General features: G+C 41.4%; 1 protein-coding gene across 1 annotated transcript in view; it reads right to left on the bottom strand.

The window, feature by feature from the left end:
- The window catches only part of LOC139402035 (sarcalumenin-like), a 38,449-nt gene that overhangs the window by 3,571 nt on the left and 16,412 nt on the right, over positions 1-18,466 (bottom strand). Inside the window, exons 2-4 of the mRNA XM_071146086.1 lie at positions 9,175-9,279; positions 7,228-7,323; positions 400-516 (exon numbers count right to left, since the gene is read on the bottom strand). Coding sequence (XP_071002187.1) covers positions 400-516; positions 7,228-7,323; positions 9,175-9,279 — 318 coding nt within the window. The remainder of the gene's footprint in view (positions 1-399; positions 517-7,227; positions 7,324-9,174; positions 9,280-18,466) is intronic.

Raw genomic sequence — 18,466 nt, 5'->3', positions numbered from 1 at the left:
AGGAGTAAGTAGGTAGAGTGAAGAGTTAAGTACATCAGAAACCAGGTGAAAAACCTAAATGACGTCAATTACCTCAACTAACCGCACATTGACTCGGTACTGGTACCTCCTGTATATAGCCTCGTTATTTATATTTTATTGTGTAACTTTAAAAAATACTTTATTTACTAAATATTTTCTTAACTATATTTTCTTAAAACTGCATTGTTGGTTAAGGGCTTGTAAGTAAGTATTTCACAGTAAGATCTACTACACCTGTTGTATTCTGCACATGTGACAAATATATTGATTTGATATGAAAAACAGGTACATCAGAAACCAGGTGAAAAAACAGGTGCACCAGAAACCAGGTGAAAAAACATGTATATCAGAAACCAGCTGAAGTTTGAAGGGGCTTACCTGTGTACAGCTGGTAGGGGCTGTCCTTCAGGCCAAGCAGGTAGTTGATCATGGAGGACTTGCCTACACTCCAGGGCCCAAGGAACAACACCATGGGCTTGGAGGTGATCTCCCCATCTGTCAGGTAGAGAGAGGAGGTGGTGATGCTGGTTATAGAGCCGTGGAGGTTCACTGCACTCATGACGACATGGAAGACCAGAGACATAGAGCCACTCCAGTACGTCTGAAACCTAATCTGATAAATCACAACAGCCTGTTCACCGAGAGTGTATTCAAATGGAAACAACCGCTGGCATACTGTTACCTACAATTACACTCAAATAAAGAGAATGAGATGCTTCCCTGAAAGTAAGTCGATGTTCTTAAGATGGTCAACGAAAACTTGAGTTGTTCTAAGCTGGCCAGCTGACAACGTAGAAATTCCAGCATGTATTGCAAAGGTTCCAGACCTCTCTGTGTCTGAGAACCTGTTTCTCAACTGTAGGGGTCAGGAACCAGTGCAATGGCCAATGGGATGCAGGCTTGATGCTTCCTCAACCACAGGCTGCATGGTGCACATGCTTGTAGGTGACAGACATTAAAGTAGCATATGACAGCAAAGCTAGACCACGTGCAACTATAGAAATTGTAGTTCTTCACCGGAGTTGCTTTCATTAGTTTGATGGTGATGCAATTTCTATACAGAATGTTAGACATGCCCTGCATTGTGGCATTCCCATTTCTATGTCTGGCACAGAGCGCAGGCATGCACTGAGTGGACAAAACATTAGGAACACCTGCTCTTTCCATGAGAGAAACTGACCAGGTGAATCCAGGTGAAAGCTAGGATCCCTTATTGATGCCACTTGTTAAATCCACTTCAATCAGTATAGATGAAGGGGAGGAGACAGGTTAAAGGAGGATTTTTAAGCCTTGAGACAATTGAGACATAGATTGTGTATGCGTGCTATTCAGAGGGTGAATAAACAAGACAAAATATTTAAGTGCCTTTGAACAGAGTATGGCAGTAAGTGCCAAGCACACCGATTTGAGTGTGTGAAGAACTGCAACGCTGCAGGGTTTTTCACACTCAACAGTTTCCCATGTGTATCACAAATGGTCCACCAACCAATGGACATCCAGCCAACTTGACACAACTGTGGGAAGCATTGGAGTCCACATGGGCCAGCAACCCTGTGGAACGCTTTCGACACCTTGTAGAGTCCATGCCCTGATGAATTAAGGCTGTTCTGAGAGCAAAATGAGGTGCATCTCAATATTAGGAAGGTGTTCTTAATGTTTTGTGCAGTCAGTGTATTGTACTTTGTCCTCAGTAGTGCACTATATAGGGTGTAGGGTGCAGATGCATCCCAAGTTTGTGCTGGGCAGAGGATTCACTAAACATAGTAAGACAGCCTAGTTACTGGACAAAAAACTAAATATATCTTAGCAGCAGCATACTGCCAATGATCTCAGACAAACACAGAGGAGCAACATGGAAGAAAGAAGCAGAACAGCAACATGACAGACAGAACAGCAACATGACAGACAGAACAGCAACATGACAGACAGAACAGCAACATGACAGACAGAACAGGCACATGACAGACAGAACAGCAACATGACAGACAGAACAGGAACACAGACAGAACAGGAACATGACAGACAGAACAGCAACATGACAGACAGAACAGCAACATGACAGACAGAACAGCAACATGACAAACAGAACAGCAACATGACAGACAGAACAGCAACATGACAGACAGAACAGGAACACAGACAGAAAAGCAACGTGACAGACAGAACAGCAACATGACAGACAGAACAGGAACATGACAGACAGAACAGGAACATGACAGACAGAACAGGAACACAGACAGAACAGCAACATGACAGACAGAACAGCAACATGACAGACAGAACAGCAACATGACAGACAGAACAGGAACATGACAGACAGAACAGGAACATGACAGACAGAACAGGAACACAGACAGAACAGCAACATGACAGACAGAACAGCAACATGACAGACAGAACAGGAACATGACAGACAGAACAGGAACACAGACAGAACAGCAACATGACAGACAGAACAGCAACATGACAGACAGAACAGCAACATGACAGACAGAACAGGAACATGACAGACAGAACAGGAACACAGACAGAACAGCAACATGACAGACAGAACAGCAACATGACAGACAGAACAGACAGAACAGCAACATGACAGACAGAACTGACAGACAGAACAGGAACATGACAGACAGAACAGGAACACAGACAGAACAGCAACATGACAGACAGAACAGCAACATGACAGACAGAACAGGAACATGACAGACAGAACAGGAACACAGACAGAACAGCAACATGACAGACAGAACAGCAACATGACAGACAGAACAGGAACATGACAGACAGAACAGCAACATGACAGACAGAACTGGAACATGACAGACAGAACAGGAACATGACAGACATAACAGGAACACAGACAGAACAGCAACATGACAGACAGAACAGGAACACAGACAGACAGAACAGGAACATGACAGACAGAACAGCAACATGACAGACAGAACAGCAACATGACAGACAGAACAGGAACATGACAGACAGAACAGGAACACAGACAGAACAGGCACATGACAGACAGAACAGCAACATAACAGACAGAACAGCAACATGACAGACAGAACAGGCACATGACAGACAGAACAGGAACACAGACAGAACAGCAACATGACAGACAGAACAGCAACATTACAGACAGAACAGGAACACAGACAGAACAGCAACGTGACAGACAGAACAGCAACATGACAGACAGAACAGGAACATGACAGACAGAACAGGAACATGACAGACAGAACAGGAACACAGACAGAACAGCAACATGACAGACAGAACAGCAACATGACAGACAGAACAGCAACATGACAGACAGAACAGGAACACAGACAGAACAGCTGCTGCTCCAGTTTCAACTATTCTGCCTTATTATTATTCGACCATGCTGGTCATTTATGAACATTTGAACATCTTGACCATGTTTTGTTATAATCTCCACCCGGCACAGCCAGAAGAGGACTGGCCACCCCACATAGCCTGGTTCCTCTCTAGGTTTCTTCCTAGGTTTTGGCCTTTCTAGGGAGTTTTTCCTAGCCACCGTGCTTCTACACCTGCATTGCTTGCTGTTTGGGGTTTTAGGCTGGGTTTCTGTACAGCACTTTGAGATATCAGCTGATGTACGAAGGGCTATATAAATAAATTTGATTTGATTTGAGAATAGGCACATGACAGACAGAACAGCAACATGACAGACAGAACAGGAACATGACAGACAGAACAGCAACATGACAGACAGAACAGGAACACAGACAGAACAGCAACATGACAGACAGAACAGCAACATGACAGACAGAACAGGAACACAGACAGAACAGCAACATGACAGACATAACAGGAACACAGACAGAATAGGCACATGACAGACAGAACAGCAACATGACAGACAGAACAGGAACACAGACAGAACAGCAACATGACAGACAGAACTGGAACACAGACAGAACAGCAACATGACAGACAGAACAGGAACACAGACAGAACAGCAACATGACAGACAGAACAGCAACACAGACAGAACAGGCACATGAAAGGGTGAGTGTGAGTGGACATAGTGTTTGTTGGGCTGGTCAGGGTCAGGATGTCCTGTCTGTGTAGATCTATTTGTAATTCAGTCAGAAGTAAAAAGACTAAAAAAGTGTAAAAAATGATAATAAAAAAAGGGAAAAAAGAGACTAAAAAGCAGGACGTTTTGTAGAAAAATGAACCCACTGTCTGTCGAATGTGTTGCGAAACTATTCTGCCACTCACAGTGGATGGAAAAGTTTAGTCCAAAACATAGGAGTGTTGCTATTCAGCAAGGAGTGTTGCTATTTTCCATCCACTCCTCTTTACCTCAGTTCGCTCCTCAACTCATGCACCTTGTTTGGAAAGCCAGGTAATGGTGATCCCTTCCCAAAACATGGGAAAAAAGTAAAGAAATTGGGGGGTACTATAAGATTCCAGTGATGACCAATTATACCCATGACGCCATCCAATCACAGTTTTTCTAAACCTCTTGAAAGCATTTCTTGGAATAACATTGTCAGATTGTCAGAACGGTGAACACAAGATATAGAACTGCATTTTAAATGCATTTTCAAAAACGAGTTTCCGATTCAAAACAGTAATTACATTCAGAAAAACGATATGAAACACTCAAAACTACAAATGCATTTATCAAAATAACATAATGCCTGATTAAAGATGAGCACAACCTTCATATGTCTTCCGCCATGCTGACAAAACAGAACGTTAGTCTGTCTTTTAAAAGATTCCAGAAAATCTATGTATTTCTTTGCAGTCACTTGATAATATTGAGGCCTGATTCATTCCTTGGCACGTGTATCATCGCAGTCCAATTCCCTGTATTCTACCTGAAGCTGTTCTGCTGCCATAGACTGGAGAAGGTCTGGTGACTGTTCATCGCCAAGCAGAAAAACAAGCCCTTAAAAGCGACCAGATGTTGTTGTCTGTATCTCTGCATGTCAGAATTACAGAGAGAGTCTGAAAGTTGATCAGATCTTTAGTATAGAACTTTCCCCAGGTTGTATAGGATTTAATACTGATGGTGCTTTTTACAACCTTGTGCCCTAGTATTTGTTCATTGTCAGAAGCACCCTTTCCCACCCTTACCTGCTTATTTTGCTTAAGCCAGTGCTGCACATGCACCCCCCCCCCCCCCCCCCCCCCCCCCCATTGCACCAACTGAACCCCGACCCTCCCCCAGACATGTGCATGCCGGTTGTTGACACTAAAGGCATGTTTGAATGCTGTAGGACTCTTTACATCTTTGATCCAATGGGGTAGTGCCTTTAAGCATCCCAATTGTAATGGACCAGACCTCAGGGAATCCTTTCATGTGTAACTGCAGATTGAGGATCTCCCCTTTTTAATTGATTAGTATAGAATTAAGAGACTGAGTTAGAATGGTATACTGTATTTACTTAGTATCAAGGGGAAATATGTCCCTCAATTGTTTTGTGAACGTTCAGTCATATAATCAGATTCATAAAATGACCTCGTACATTACTTTCATTTTCCATTACAGTAGTTCTTTGAAATGCAAATGATTTCTGCTCAAGTTTACAGCAGTTCAAAGTGATGTGAATGAAAATGCCTATGTCACAACTGATGTGACATACAGGATCATTTGTTTGCGCCAAACAAGCAAACTGGTCCATACCAAGGACCAATGGCTGGGGTCCCGGGAGTGTGAAAGAGGGGGGTGAGCACTTCAGCCAGTGCCATGCTTCGGCAAAGGTCCCCCCACTATACCAACCTGTGTTCCCATCCCCCAGTGTTCGTCCGCCTGTTAGGTGAGGTGGGGATGAGGTGGGGATGAGGTAGGGATGAGGTGGGGATGAGAGAGGGAAAGTGAGAGGGAAGGAGAGATGTCGGGGCATGATGATGTTTAACTGGAAGTGTCAAACATGCAGATCTATAATGGATGAAGTTGAAGGTTACTGGACAACAGGTGGTGGCGGGGGGGGGGGGGGGGGGGGGGGGGGGGGGGTCTGTGGGATCCAGATCAATCATTCCTTCCTGTGCACTGCACTCCACACAGTTCAATTCATTATGTGTTCCTTCCTGTGCACTGCACTCCACACAGTTCAATTCATTATGTGTTCCTTCCTGTGCACTGCACTCCACACAGTTCAATTCAGTATGTGTTCCTTCCTCTGCACTGCACTCCACACAGTTCAATTCAGTATGTGTTCCTTCCTGTGCACTGCACTCCACACAGTTCAATTCATTATGTGTTCCTTCCTGTGCACTGCACTCCACACAGTTCAATTCATTATGTGTTCCTTCCTGTGCACTGCACTCCACACAGTTCAATTCATTATGTGTTCCTTCCTGTGCACTGCACTCCACACAGTTCAATTCATTATGTGTTCCTTCCTCTGCACTGCACTCCACACAGTTCAATTCAGTATGTGTTCCTTCCTGTGCACTGCACTCCACACAGTTCAATTCATTATGTGACAGTTAGTCAAATTACAGTAAAGAGAGAGAGACAAAGCAACATCTTCAAGGAATTTCTCAGTCAAGGGAACAAACCATTGCTTCGATAACACCTGGCTCCATCTAAACCTTTTTAACACCGTATCTGAGTATTCTGGGATGGCTTAGCACTTCCTATAAAACCTTTTATTCTGATTATGTCAGGAGGTTCAGTATTTGTATGAAGGTTAAAGACCATGCCAGGCCACAAGAGGGCGAGCTTTGCTTCAAGATGGGGAAGTGCAGTTGGGTCTGCACAGGTTGACCAAGGAAGGAGGGAAAGTCATCCCCCCGAAGACATGTTATCAAAAATAACATTAACACCTCCTATGAATATCCTGTTTATAATGCATTATAATGCCTTTTCTAACGCCTTATGGGCTATGCATAATGCATTATAATGCACAACATGGGTTATAATAACTGCTTAGTAACATCTGTAACAATACTGCAACAAGAGCTATATTAAGGTACTTAACTTTTAAAGCTTTAAACAATCTTTAAAACAAAAACAAAAAAGTTGAACATGCCTACACTCAGTCACCATGTCAACCCAAACAAGGAAACCACACACACACACACACACTTAGCCTGATCCCAGATCTGTTTGTGCTATCATGTCAACTAATAAATGAAAAGGTGACATGATAGCACAAACAGATCTGAGATCAAGCCAACACACACTAACAACCTGAAACAGTGTGCTAAGCAAAGCCCTCCCTGTACCTGAGATCTCATGTGCTCTGAGCTCGTTGTACTTATAGGCCTGTTCCATGGGCTTGATGGCTGAGTGGTAGATCTTACGTAACTTCTGAATAGCAGCTGGAGGGGGAGAGAAAGAGAATGAGGGGAGGATGGTAAGAACAGGGTTCAAATTACAGCGGGGGAGAGGAGAGGCTGGGCACCCCCCCATAACAATTAGGACCACCATATGAATTTAAATATCAATGTAAGCCCCTCCATAACAATTAGGACCACCATATGAATTTAAATATCAATGTCAGCCCCCCCATAACAATTAGGACCACCATATGAATTTAAATATCAATGTCAGCCCCCCCATAACAATTAGGACCACCATATGAATTTAAATATCAATGTAAGCCCCCCCATAATTCTCAAAAAGATCAATGTCGGGCACCCCCAAGTGGCTTCGGGCAACCCCAAGAGTCTATATATTTTAAGTGTGGTATTGGGCACCCCCAAGAGTCAAAGTATTTGAACCCTGGTGTCCATGGTAAGAAGGAATGTAGATGGAATGAGATAGAGGGAGGGAGGTAGAGTTGGTTCATGTAAGAAGAAAGGTAGAATGGTGAGAGAAGATAAGACACGGGTAAGAGAAGGTAAGACACAGGTAAGAGAAGGAAACGTAATAAGATGATAAGGAGTGTAGAGGAAAGAAAGGAGACAGAGGTAGAGTACAGGAGTTTCAGTTAAACAGGAGAGGAAGAACGGTAAGAAAATGTTAGATTAAATGACAAACAAGTCATTATAGAATGAGAATGAGTTGGAGAGTTCAGAGAGAGAGAGAGGGATGGAGAGAGAGGGAGAGAGAGAGAGAGGGAGGGAGAGTGGGAGGGAGAGAGAGAGAGGGGAGGAGAGAGGGAGGGAGAGAGTGAGGGGAGAGAGAGAGGGAGGGAGAGAGAGAGAGGGAGAGAGAGGGAGAGAGAGAGAGAGAGAGAGAGAGAGAGAGAGGGGGATGGAGAGAGAGAGGGGGAGCGAGAGAGAGGGGAGAGAGAGAGGGGAGAGAGAGAGAGGGGGATGGAGAGAGAGAGAGGGGAGAGAGAGAGAGGGGAGAGAGAGAGAGGGAGAGAGAGCGAGAGGAGATAAAAGGAAAACAGATTAAAAACAGAAGATTTGGGACTCGTTAACACTAACGATGTTACCCATTAGCGCTAATGGAGAAGAGGTCCATTAAGGCTCTGGCACCACGTGTTTCTTTCTCTAACTAAAGCTATAGTGTGCGTGCCAAAAACCACCCTATTCATTATATAGTGCACTACTTTTTTACCAGAGACCTATGAGCCTGGTGAAAAGTAGTGCACTATATACGGACTAGGGTGTAATTTGGAACGCAGACATACACAGGCAAGTACCCACAGACCCATAGAGGATCACCCATCATTACTTTCTATGATGTGCTTCATTAACCCATAGATTAGTATAATGACACATCAGAGCAGGACAGGGAACATACTGAGGACATTTATCGAAACAGAAATATTCATTTTTCTCTGTAATAACACTACTGGTATATGACAGGTAATTAATAGACACGACAAATTCAGAACCTAATCTGCATCCCGAATGGCATCCTATTCCCTATTTAGTGCACTACTTTTGATCAAAGCCATATGGGCCCTGCTCAAAGGAAGTGCACTACACAGGGAATATGGTGCTATTTGGTACATGTCCCATGTCACACCAGGTGCAAAAATGTATTGCGAATATCTGCAAAGTGCTCTACTGCATGTCTTCTTGTATCTCACAATATCTTTGTAATAATGCTAATGCTCAACAATGACATTTGATAACGTCAACAATATCTAAAGCTCTACACAGCCTATTAAGATGTGATCATACTTGATATTTAGGGACAGGAGTTTTTCTTTACCACGTGACCTGACCAGGAACAACTCTAAGCCTCAGTAATATATTTCACCTATTATTTACCATGATAGTTTTCTGCTGCGTTCTCCTCAGAGGCCAGCCTCAGTGTCTCGTCGATGTGTGATCTGTCTCTCAGGATGTGGCTCAGGACATCCTCCACCTCCTCCTCTGTGGAGAGAAACAGCAGATCTGAAGTCAGTCTCTGCTAGTGAATCTTTGCACATTGGACTGGATTAACTGGCATGACAGATGAGGCTGGTAGGGGGGAAATGGGAAAGGTTCGTATGTGCTAAAACATTTGCAATCACAGCCCAAAAGTGGCATAATTTACTGGTATGACCCCCCTCTATGGCTGCTGCCTCCCAAATGGTTCCCTATTCCGTACATAGTGCACTACTTCCTGAGATTGTAAATCCTGTTTTAGGACAAAACATGTGTGTGTGACTGTTTATTATCTATTTCACTTGCTTTGGCAATGTAAACATATGTTTCCCATGCCAATAAAGCCCTTTAAATGTAACTGAATTGACAGAGAGAGAGGTGCTGACTGTTGTGTCGTTAACGTTCCAGTAGAGGCTCTACAGTGGCCAATTACCACCATGCTACATCAAGGGTCATTTCAATCAGTCAACGCGCTGTCTCAATCTCTCTCTCTATTGCTGGGGTCTACAGGGATGGGTGTCAATCTAAAAAATAAAATGACCAATGGATTCTAAAGCATAGAAACAACAACTACGAAATGAACAACTGTGAAAAGTCAGTCAGTGGCACCACACAGTATGTGAATAACAAAGCCAGAGGATGAATAGAAGTGATATGTTCTGTTGTATAAACTGAGGAAAACAACCCTGTGTGATGTCAAATCCAATCAAAATCAAATCAAATGTTTTGGTCACATACACATGGTTAGCAGATGTTATTGGTCACATACACATGGTTAGCCAATGTTATTGGTCACATGCACATGGTTAGCAGATGTTATTGGTCACATACACATGGTTAGCAGATGTTATTGGTCACATACACACATGGTTAGCAGATGTTATTGGTCACATACACATGGTTAGCAGATGTTATTGGTCACATACACATGGTTAGCAGATGTTATTGGTCACATACACATGGTTAGCAGATGTTATTGGTCACATACACATGGTTAGCAGATGTTATTGGTCACATACACACATGGTTAGCAGATGTTATTGGTCACATACACATGGTTAGCAGATGTTATTGGTCACATACACATGGTTAGCAGATGTTATTGGTCACATACACATGGTTAGCAGATGTTATTGGTCACATTACACATGGTTAGCAGATGTTATTGGTCACATACACATGGTTAGCAGATGTTATTGGTCACATACACATGGTTAGCAGATGTTATTGGTCACATTACACATGGTTAGCAGATGTTATTGGTCACATACACATGGTTAGCAGATGTTATTGGTCACATTACACATGGTTAGCAGATGTTATTGGTCACATACACATGGTTAGCAGATGTTATTGGTCACATACACATGGTTAGCAGATGTTATTGTGAGTGTAGAAATTCTTCTGCTTCTAGATCCAACAGTGCAGCGGTATCTAACAGGTCAAATCTAATAATTCCACAACTAAACCAAATATCTAACAAATTCCACAACTAAACCTAATATCTAACAAATTCCACAACTAAACCTAATACACACAATCGAATAAAGGAATGGGATGAGAATATATAAGTATAAAATATATAGATGAGCAGTGACAGAGTATAAAATATATAGATGAGCAGTGACAGAGTATAAAATATATAGATGAGCAGTGACAGAGTATAAAATATATAGATGAGCAGTGACAGAGTATAAAATATATAGATGAGCAGTGACAGAGTATAAAATATATAGATGAGCAGTGACAGAGTATAAAATATATAGATGAGCAGTGACAGAGTATAACATATATAGATGAGCAGTGACAGAGTATAAAATATATAGATGAGCAGTGACAGAGTATAACATATATAGATGAGCAGTGACAGAGTATAAAATATATAGATGAGCAGTGACAGAGTATAAAATATATAGATGAGCAGTGACAGAGTATAAAATATATAGATGAGCAGTGACAGAGTATAAAATATATAGATGAGCAGTGACAGAGTATAACATATATAGATGAGCAGTGACAGAGTATAAAATATATAGATGAGCAGTGACAGAGTATAAAATATATAGATGAGCAGTGACAGAGTATAACATATATAGATGAGCAGTGACAGAGTATAAAATATATAGATGAGCAGTGACAGAGTATAAAATATATAGATGAGCAGTGACAGAGTATAAAATATATAGATGAGCAGTGACAGAGTATAAAATATATAGATGAGCAGTGACAGAGTATAAAATATATAGATGAGCAGTGACAGAGTATAAAATATATAGATGAGCAGTGACAGAGTATAAAATATATAGATGAGCAGTGACAGAGTATAAAATATATAGATGAGCAGTGACAGAGTATAACATATATAGATGAGCAGTGACAGAGTATAAAATATATAGATGAGCAGTGACAGAGTATAAAATATATAGATGAGCAGTGACAGAGTATAAAATATATAGATGAGCAGTGACAGAGTATAAAATATATAGATGAGCAGTGACAGAGTATAAAATATATAGATGAGCAGTGACAGAGTATAAAATATATAGATGAGCAGTGACAGAGTATAAAATATATAGATGAGCAGTGACAGAGTATAACATATATAGATGAGCAGTGACAGAGTATAAAATATATAGATGAGCAGTGACAGAGTATAAAATATATAGATGAGCAGTGACAGAGTATAAAATATATAGATGAGCAGTGACAGAGTATAAAATATATAGATGAGCAGTGACAGAGTATAAAATATATAGATGAGCAGTGACAGAGTATAAAATATATAGATGAGCAGTGACAGAGTATAAAATATATAGATGAGCAGTGACAGAGTATAAAATATATAGATGAGCAGTGACAGAGTATAAAATATATAGATGAGCAGTGACAGAGTATAAAATATATAGATGAGCAGTGACAGAGTATAAAATATATAGATGAGCAGTGACAGAGTATAAAATATATAGATGAGCAGTGACAGAGTATAAAATATATAGATGAGCAGTGACAGAGTATAAAATATATAGATGAGCAGTGACAGAGTATAAAATATATAGATGAGCAGTGACAGAGTATAAAATATATAGATGAGCAGTGACAGAGTATAAAATATATAGATGAGCAGTGACAGAGTATAAAATATATAGATGAGCAGTGACAGAGTATAAAATATATAGATGAGCAGTGACAGAGTATAAAATATATAGATGAGCAGTGACAGAGTATAAAATATATAGATGAGCAGTGACAGAGTATAAAATATATAGATGAGCAGTGACAGAGTATAAAATATATAGATGAGCAGTGACAGAGTATAAAATATATAGATGAGCAGTGACAGAGTATAAAATATATAGATGAGCAGTGACAGAGTATAAAATATATAGATGAGCAGTGACAGAGTATAAAATATATAGATGAGCAGTGACAGAGTATAAAATATATAGATGAGCAGTGACAGAGTATAAAATATATAGATGAGCAGTGACAGAGTATAAAATATATAGATGAGCAGTGACAGAGTATAAAATATATAGATGAGCAGTGACAGAGTATAAAATATATAGATGAGCAGTGACAGAGTATAAAATATATAGATGAGCAGTGACAGAGTATAAAATATATAGATGAGCAGTGACAGAGTATAAAATATATAGATGAGCAGTGACAGAGTATAAAATATATAGATGAGCAGTGACAGAGTATAAAATATATAGATGAGCAGTGACAGAGTATAAAATATATAGATGAGCAGTGACAGAGTATAAAATATATAGATGAGCAGTGACAGAGTATAAAATATATAGATGAGCAGTGACAGAGTATAAAATATATAGATGAGCAGTGACAGAGTATAAAATATATAGATGAGCAGTGACAGAGTATAAAATATATAGATGAGCAGTGACAGAGTATAAAATATATAGATGAGCAGTGACAGAGTATAAAATATATAGATGAGCAGTGACAGAGTATAAAATATATAGATGAGCAGTGACAGAGTATAAAATATATAGATGAGCAGTGACAGAGTATAAAATATATAGATGAGCAGTGACAGAGTATAACATATATAGATGAGCAGTGACAGAGTATAAAATATATAGATGAGCAGTGACAGAGTATAAAATATATAGATGAGCAGTGACAGAGTATAAAATATATAGATGAGCAGTGACAGAGTATAAAATATATAGATGAGCAGTGACAGAGTATAAAATATATAGATGAGCAGTGACCGAGTATAAAATATATAGATGAGCAGTGACAGAGCAGCTAAGATGCAATAGATAGTGAAGGATAACCGTACATATGAGATGAGTAATGCGAGATATGTAAACATTCTTAAAGTGGCATTATTAAAGTGACTAATGTTCCATTTATTAAAGTGGCATTATTAAAGTGACTAGTGCTCCATTTCTTAAAGTGACTAGTGTTAAAGTGACTAGTGCTCCATTTATTAAAGTGGCCAATATCAGTTGTACTGCAAGCACCTTTCCTCAAACTCAGCCACAGGCTGCGTAGCTACCATACAGTCCTCTCATAGAAGCTGCAGGCAGGATATTCATAGATATTCCTGTCTATCTGTCTCCCAGGCCCAGAGAGATACCGGTCTATCTGTCTCCCAGGCCCAGAGAGATACCGGTCTATCTGTCTCCCAGGCCCAGAGAGATACCGGTCTATCTGTCTCCCAGGCCCAGAGAGATACCGGTCTATCTGTCTCCCAGGCCCAGAGAGATTCCTGTCTATCCGTCTCCCAGGCCCAGAGAGATTCCTGTCTATCCGTCTCCCAGGCCCAGAGAGATACCGGTCTATCTGTCTCCCAGGCCCAGAGAGATTCCTGTCTATCTGTCTCCCAGGCCCAGAGAGATTCCTGTCTATCTGTCTCCCAGGCCCAGAGAGATTCCTGTCTATCTGTCTCCCAGGCCCAGAGAGATTCCTGTTTATCCGTCTCCCAGAACCAGAGAGATTCCTTTCTATCCGTCTCCCAGGCCAAGAGAGATACCAGTCTATCCGTCTCCCAGAACCAGAGAGATTCCTGTCTATCTGTCTCCCAGGCCTAGAGAGATTCCTGTCTATCTGTCTCCCAGGCCCAGAGATATTCCTGTCTATCTGTCTCCCGGGCCCAGAGACATACTGTAAGTGGAGAGAAGAGGGGATGTTGAATGAGAGATATTTATATCCAGTTACATGGCTGTGGGATGAACAATTCCTCCAGGAGAGTTACATTTAGAAGTGTCCCCATTCATTAGCATTCTAGCATTATGTGCGTGCGTGTGTGTGTGTGTGTATGCGTGCGTGCGTGCGTGATCTCAACATTTGAATATCTATGTTATTTATTGCATGTGATCACAGCTGCTACTACAGTATGATCAGTTCTTTAATTAGACGGACTGCTGAAAATACAGGTTTGTTTCACGTAGCCATGGTTTCACAATAACACCATAGATAGTGTTTGTGTGTGTAGTGGGGGAAACCCCAGTTTCATAACAACCTGGGACAGGAGTGTGCACACACGCACTCTCTCTCTCTGCTCCACACCCTAACAACCTCATTGTCATAAAGAGGGGAGAACACGTCAGACTTTCTCTACCCCTCTGCTTCACCTCCTCCAAATATAACCCTCTGTTGTAGACTTATCAGCCTGTTAGGACTGTCCTTGTGTGCCCATTACCCAGGAACAACCATCATTTTATGGCCCCTGACTGTACCGTACAGGGGCCACTAGGGGCCCACAACCAGATCAGGTTACACAGCAGCACTACAGCCATAGAAATATAACTACTAGAACAGGTTTTCCCATTCAAGTCAATATTCTGTGATGGGTGGACCAGTGGCCATATTGACTGTACCCACAGGAGTAATACCATGTCAGCCATATTGAATGTACCCATACTTAGGTGGTCGGAGGGGCTTTGACTGTTCTAGTCATTTTTATTTGATTTATTTTTTACCCTTTTTCGTGGTATCCAATTGTTAGTAGTTACTGTCTTGTCTCATCGCTGCAACGCCAGTACAGACTCGGGAGAGGTGAAGGTCGAGAGCCATGCGTCCTCCGAAACAACCCAACCAAGCCGCACTGCTTCTTGACACAACGCACATCCAACCCGGAAGCCAGCCGCACCAACGTGTCGGAGGAAACACCGTACACCTAGCGACCTGGTCAGCATGCACTGCACCCGGCCCGCCACAGGTGTTGCTAGTGCCAGCCAAACCCTCCCTAACCCGGACGACGCTGGTCCAATTGTGCATCGCCCCATGAGCCTCCCGGTCGCGGCCGGCTGCGGCAGAGCCTGGACTCGAACCCAGAATCTCTGGTGGCACAGAGATCACAGCGCCACCCGGGAGGGATGTAATTATATTTCTATGACTACAGCTACAGAGCAGAGCTATATTTATGGGCAACTGGGATATCACCCTGATTCATACTGCTACACCCAGGGGGTCGTGAAACTCGGATGCTGCCTTCGTTGTTGGTCCTATCACGGGGAGATCGGTATTTGACTCTTATTCGAGGTATTTAAATTTATAAAGTCATTCACAAGTTTCAGAAGTTGGAAGACACCCAGGTGATAGGTGGCCATGCTGGAGTACTCATACACACATCTACGTGGCGTAGTCCAGTACCTATCCACCCTTGGCTGCTTGACACATAGGCCTCCAGTAAAACAGTTACAGTGGATGGCATTTTTATGTTCTGAATTGCTCAGTGTCTAAGACGAAGTGTAAAGCTAATTTATACCGAAAACCACACCCTAAACTATATGAACAGAACAGACTGCACCCTAAACTATATGGACAGAACAGACTGCACCCTAAACTATATGGACAGAACAAGCTACACCCTAAACTATATGGATAGAACAAACTACACACTAAACTATATGGATAGAACAAACTACACCCTAAACTATATGGACAGAACAAGCTACACCCTAAACTATACGAACAGAACAAACTGCACCCTAAACTATATGGATAGAACAAACTACACCCTAAACTATATGGACAGAACAAACTACACCCTAAACTATATGGATAGAACAAACTACACCCTAAACTATATGGATAGAACAAGCTACACCCTAAACTATATGGATAGAACAAACTACACCCTAAACTATATGGACAGAACAAGCTACACCCTAAACTATATGGACAGAACAAACTGCACCCTAAACTATATGGATAGAACAAGCTACACCCTAAACTATATGGACAGAACAAGCTACACCCTAAACTATATGGATAGAACAAACTACATCCTAAACTATATGGATAGAACAAACTACACCCTAAACTATATGGACAGAACAAACTACACCCTAAACTATATGGATAGAACAAACTGCACCCTAAACTATATGGATAGAACAAGCTACACCCTAAACTATATGGATAGAACAGACCACACCCTAAACTATATGGATAGAACAGACCACACCCTAAACTATATGGATAGAACAGACCACACCCTAAACTATATGGATAGAACAAGCTACACCCTAAACTATATGGACAGAACAAACTGCACCCTAAACCATATGGATAGAACAGACCACACCCTAAACTATATGGCTAGAACAGACCACACCCTAAACTATATGGCTAGAACAAACTGCGCCCTAATCTATATGGCTGGAACAGACCACACCCTAAACTATATGGCTAGAACAGACCACACCCTTAACTATATGGCTTAGAACAAACTACACCCTAAACTATAGGAACAGAACAATGGATGCAAATTCTCTACTGCATTGTTTCTCCTTCATAACTGAACATATTAACAAAGGATTTACCTAGACAGTAAACAGAGAAGATATTTATTGTTATTTTTAACTGAATCACCTAAATAACACAAAGTCATAACTGACATTCTGTCAGCCAGTACTGTTCATTTTCACATGTCAATCAGTCATGGTTACCAAAATTGTACCTCCTAAAAATGTTGTCAGAATGAACGTGAAAAAGCCAGACATCAAGTTCTCTTCCCTTCAAACATGATCAGACCACATGCATTCCTCTGTACTTCCCCCTCAGTCCAGTCACCACCAAATGTTCGCCCACAAACGTAGAGCAGAAAATGTTCCAAAGCTCTGGCCCTGGGAGGTATAATGTTGGAGATGTCTGTCCAGATCAAGCTGAACCAAGGATCAAAATAAATAAAATCTAGTAATATTGCTCTTGGCATGGTTTTGTCATCTGAGCTGGAAACTAAACTACGAGGAGGGGCGTGGGCCTGGAGAATGGAGGTCATGCCAGGTTGCTTGTGTAATTGTCACAAATCACACGGCTGGTGGTGACCGATGTGGGGCAGAGGCTCAGAGAAGACCTCATCAATAACTGGACCACAAAACTGGTCCCATAAGTCAGACTTGGTCAAAGAGGAGAGACTATTTTTGTACAGCTGTTGGTCAAATCAAATCAAAGTGTATTTGTCACGTGCGCCGAATACAACAGGTTCACCTTAGAGTGAAATGCTGAATACAACAGCTGACTTACATCCTCTAACCAACAGAGCAATATCTAAGTAAAAAAAAGAAGGTATTAGGTGAACAATAGATAAATAAAAACAGTAAAAAAGAATGAAAAATAACAGTAGTGTAGAGTGTGAGTGTGAGTAGAGTGTGTATACAGTAGAGAGGCTATATACAGTAGAGAGGCTATATACAGTAGTGAGTGTATATACAGTAGTGAGGCTATATACAGTAGTGAGGCTATATACAGTAGTGAGGCTATATACAGTAGAGAGGCTATATACAGTAGTGAGGCTATATACAGTAGTGAGGCTATATACAGTAGTGAGGCTATATACAGTAGTGAGGCTATAACAGTAGTGAGGCTATATACAGTAGTGAGGCTATATACAGTAGTGAGGCTATAACAGTAGAGAGGCTATAACAGTAGTGAGGCTATAACAATAGTGAGGCTATAACAGTAGTGAGGCTATAACAGTAGTGAGGCTATAACAGCAGTGAGGCTATAACAGTAGTGAGGCTATAACAGTAGCGAGGCTATATACAGTAGTGAGGCTATATACAGTAGTGAGGCTATATACAGTAGTGAGGCTATAACAGTAGTGAGGCTATATACAGTAGTGAGGCTATATACAGTAGTGAGGCTATATACAGTAGTGAGGCTATAACAGTAGAGAGGCTATAACAGTAGTGAGGCTATAACAGTAGTGAGG

The sequence above is a fragment of the Oncorhynchus clarkii genome, unplaced genomic scaffold (assembly GCF_045791955.1).
Source record: "Oncorhynchus clarkii lewisi isolate Uvic-CL-2024 unplaced genomic scaffold, UVic_Ocla_1.0 unplaced_contig_545_pilon_pilon, whole genome shotgun sequence".
NCBI classification, from domain to species: domain Eukaryota; kingdom Metazoa; phylum Chordata; class Actinopteri; order Salmoniformes; family Salmonidae; genus Oncorhynchus; species Oncorhynchus clarkii.
This window is presented reverse-complemented; position numbering and strand designations above follow the sequence as displayed.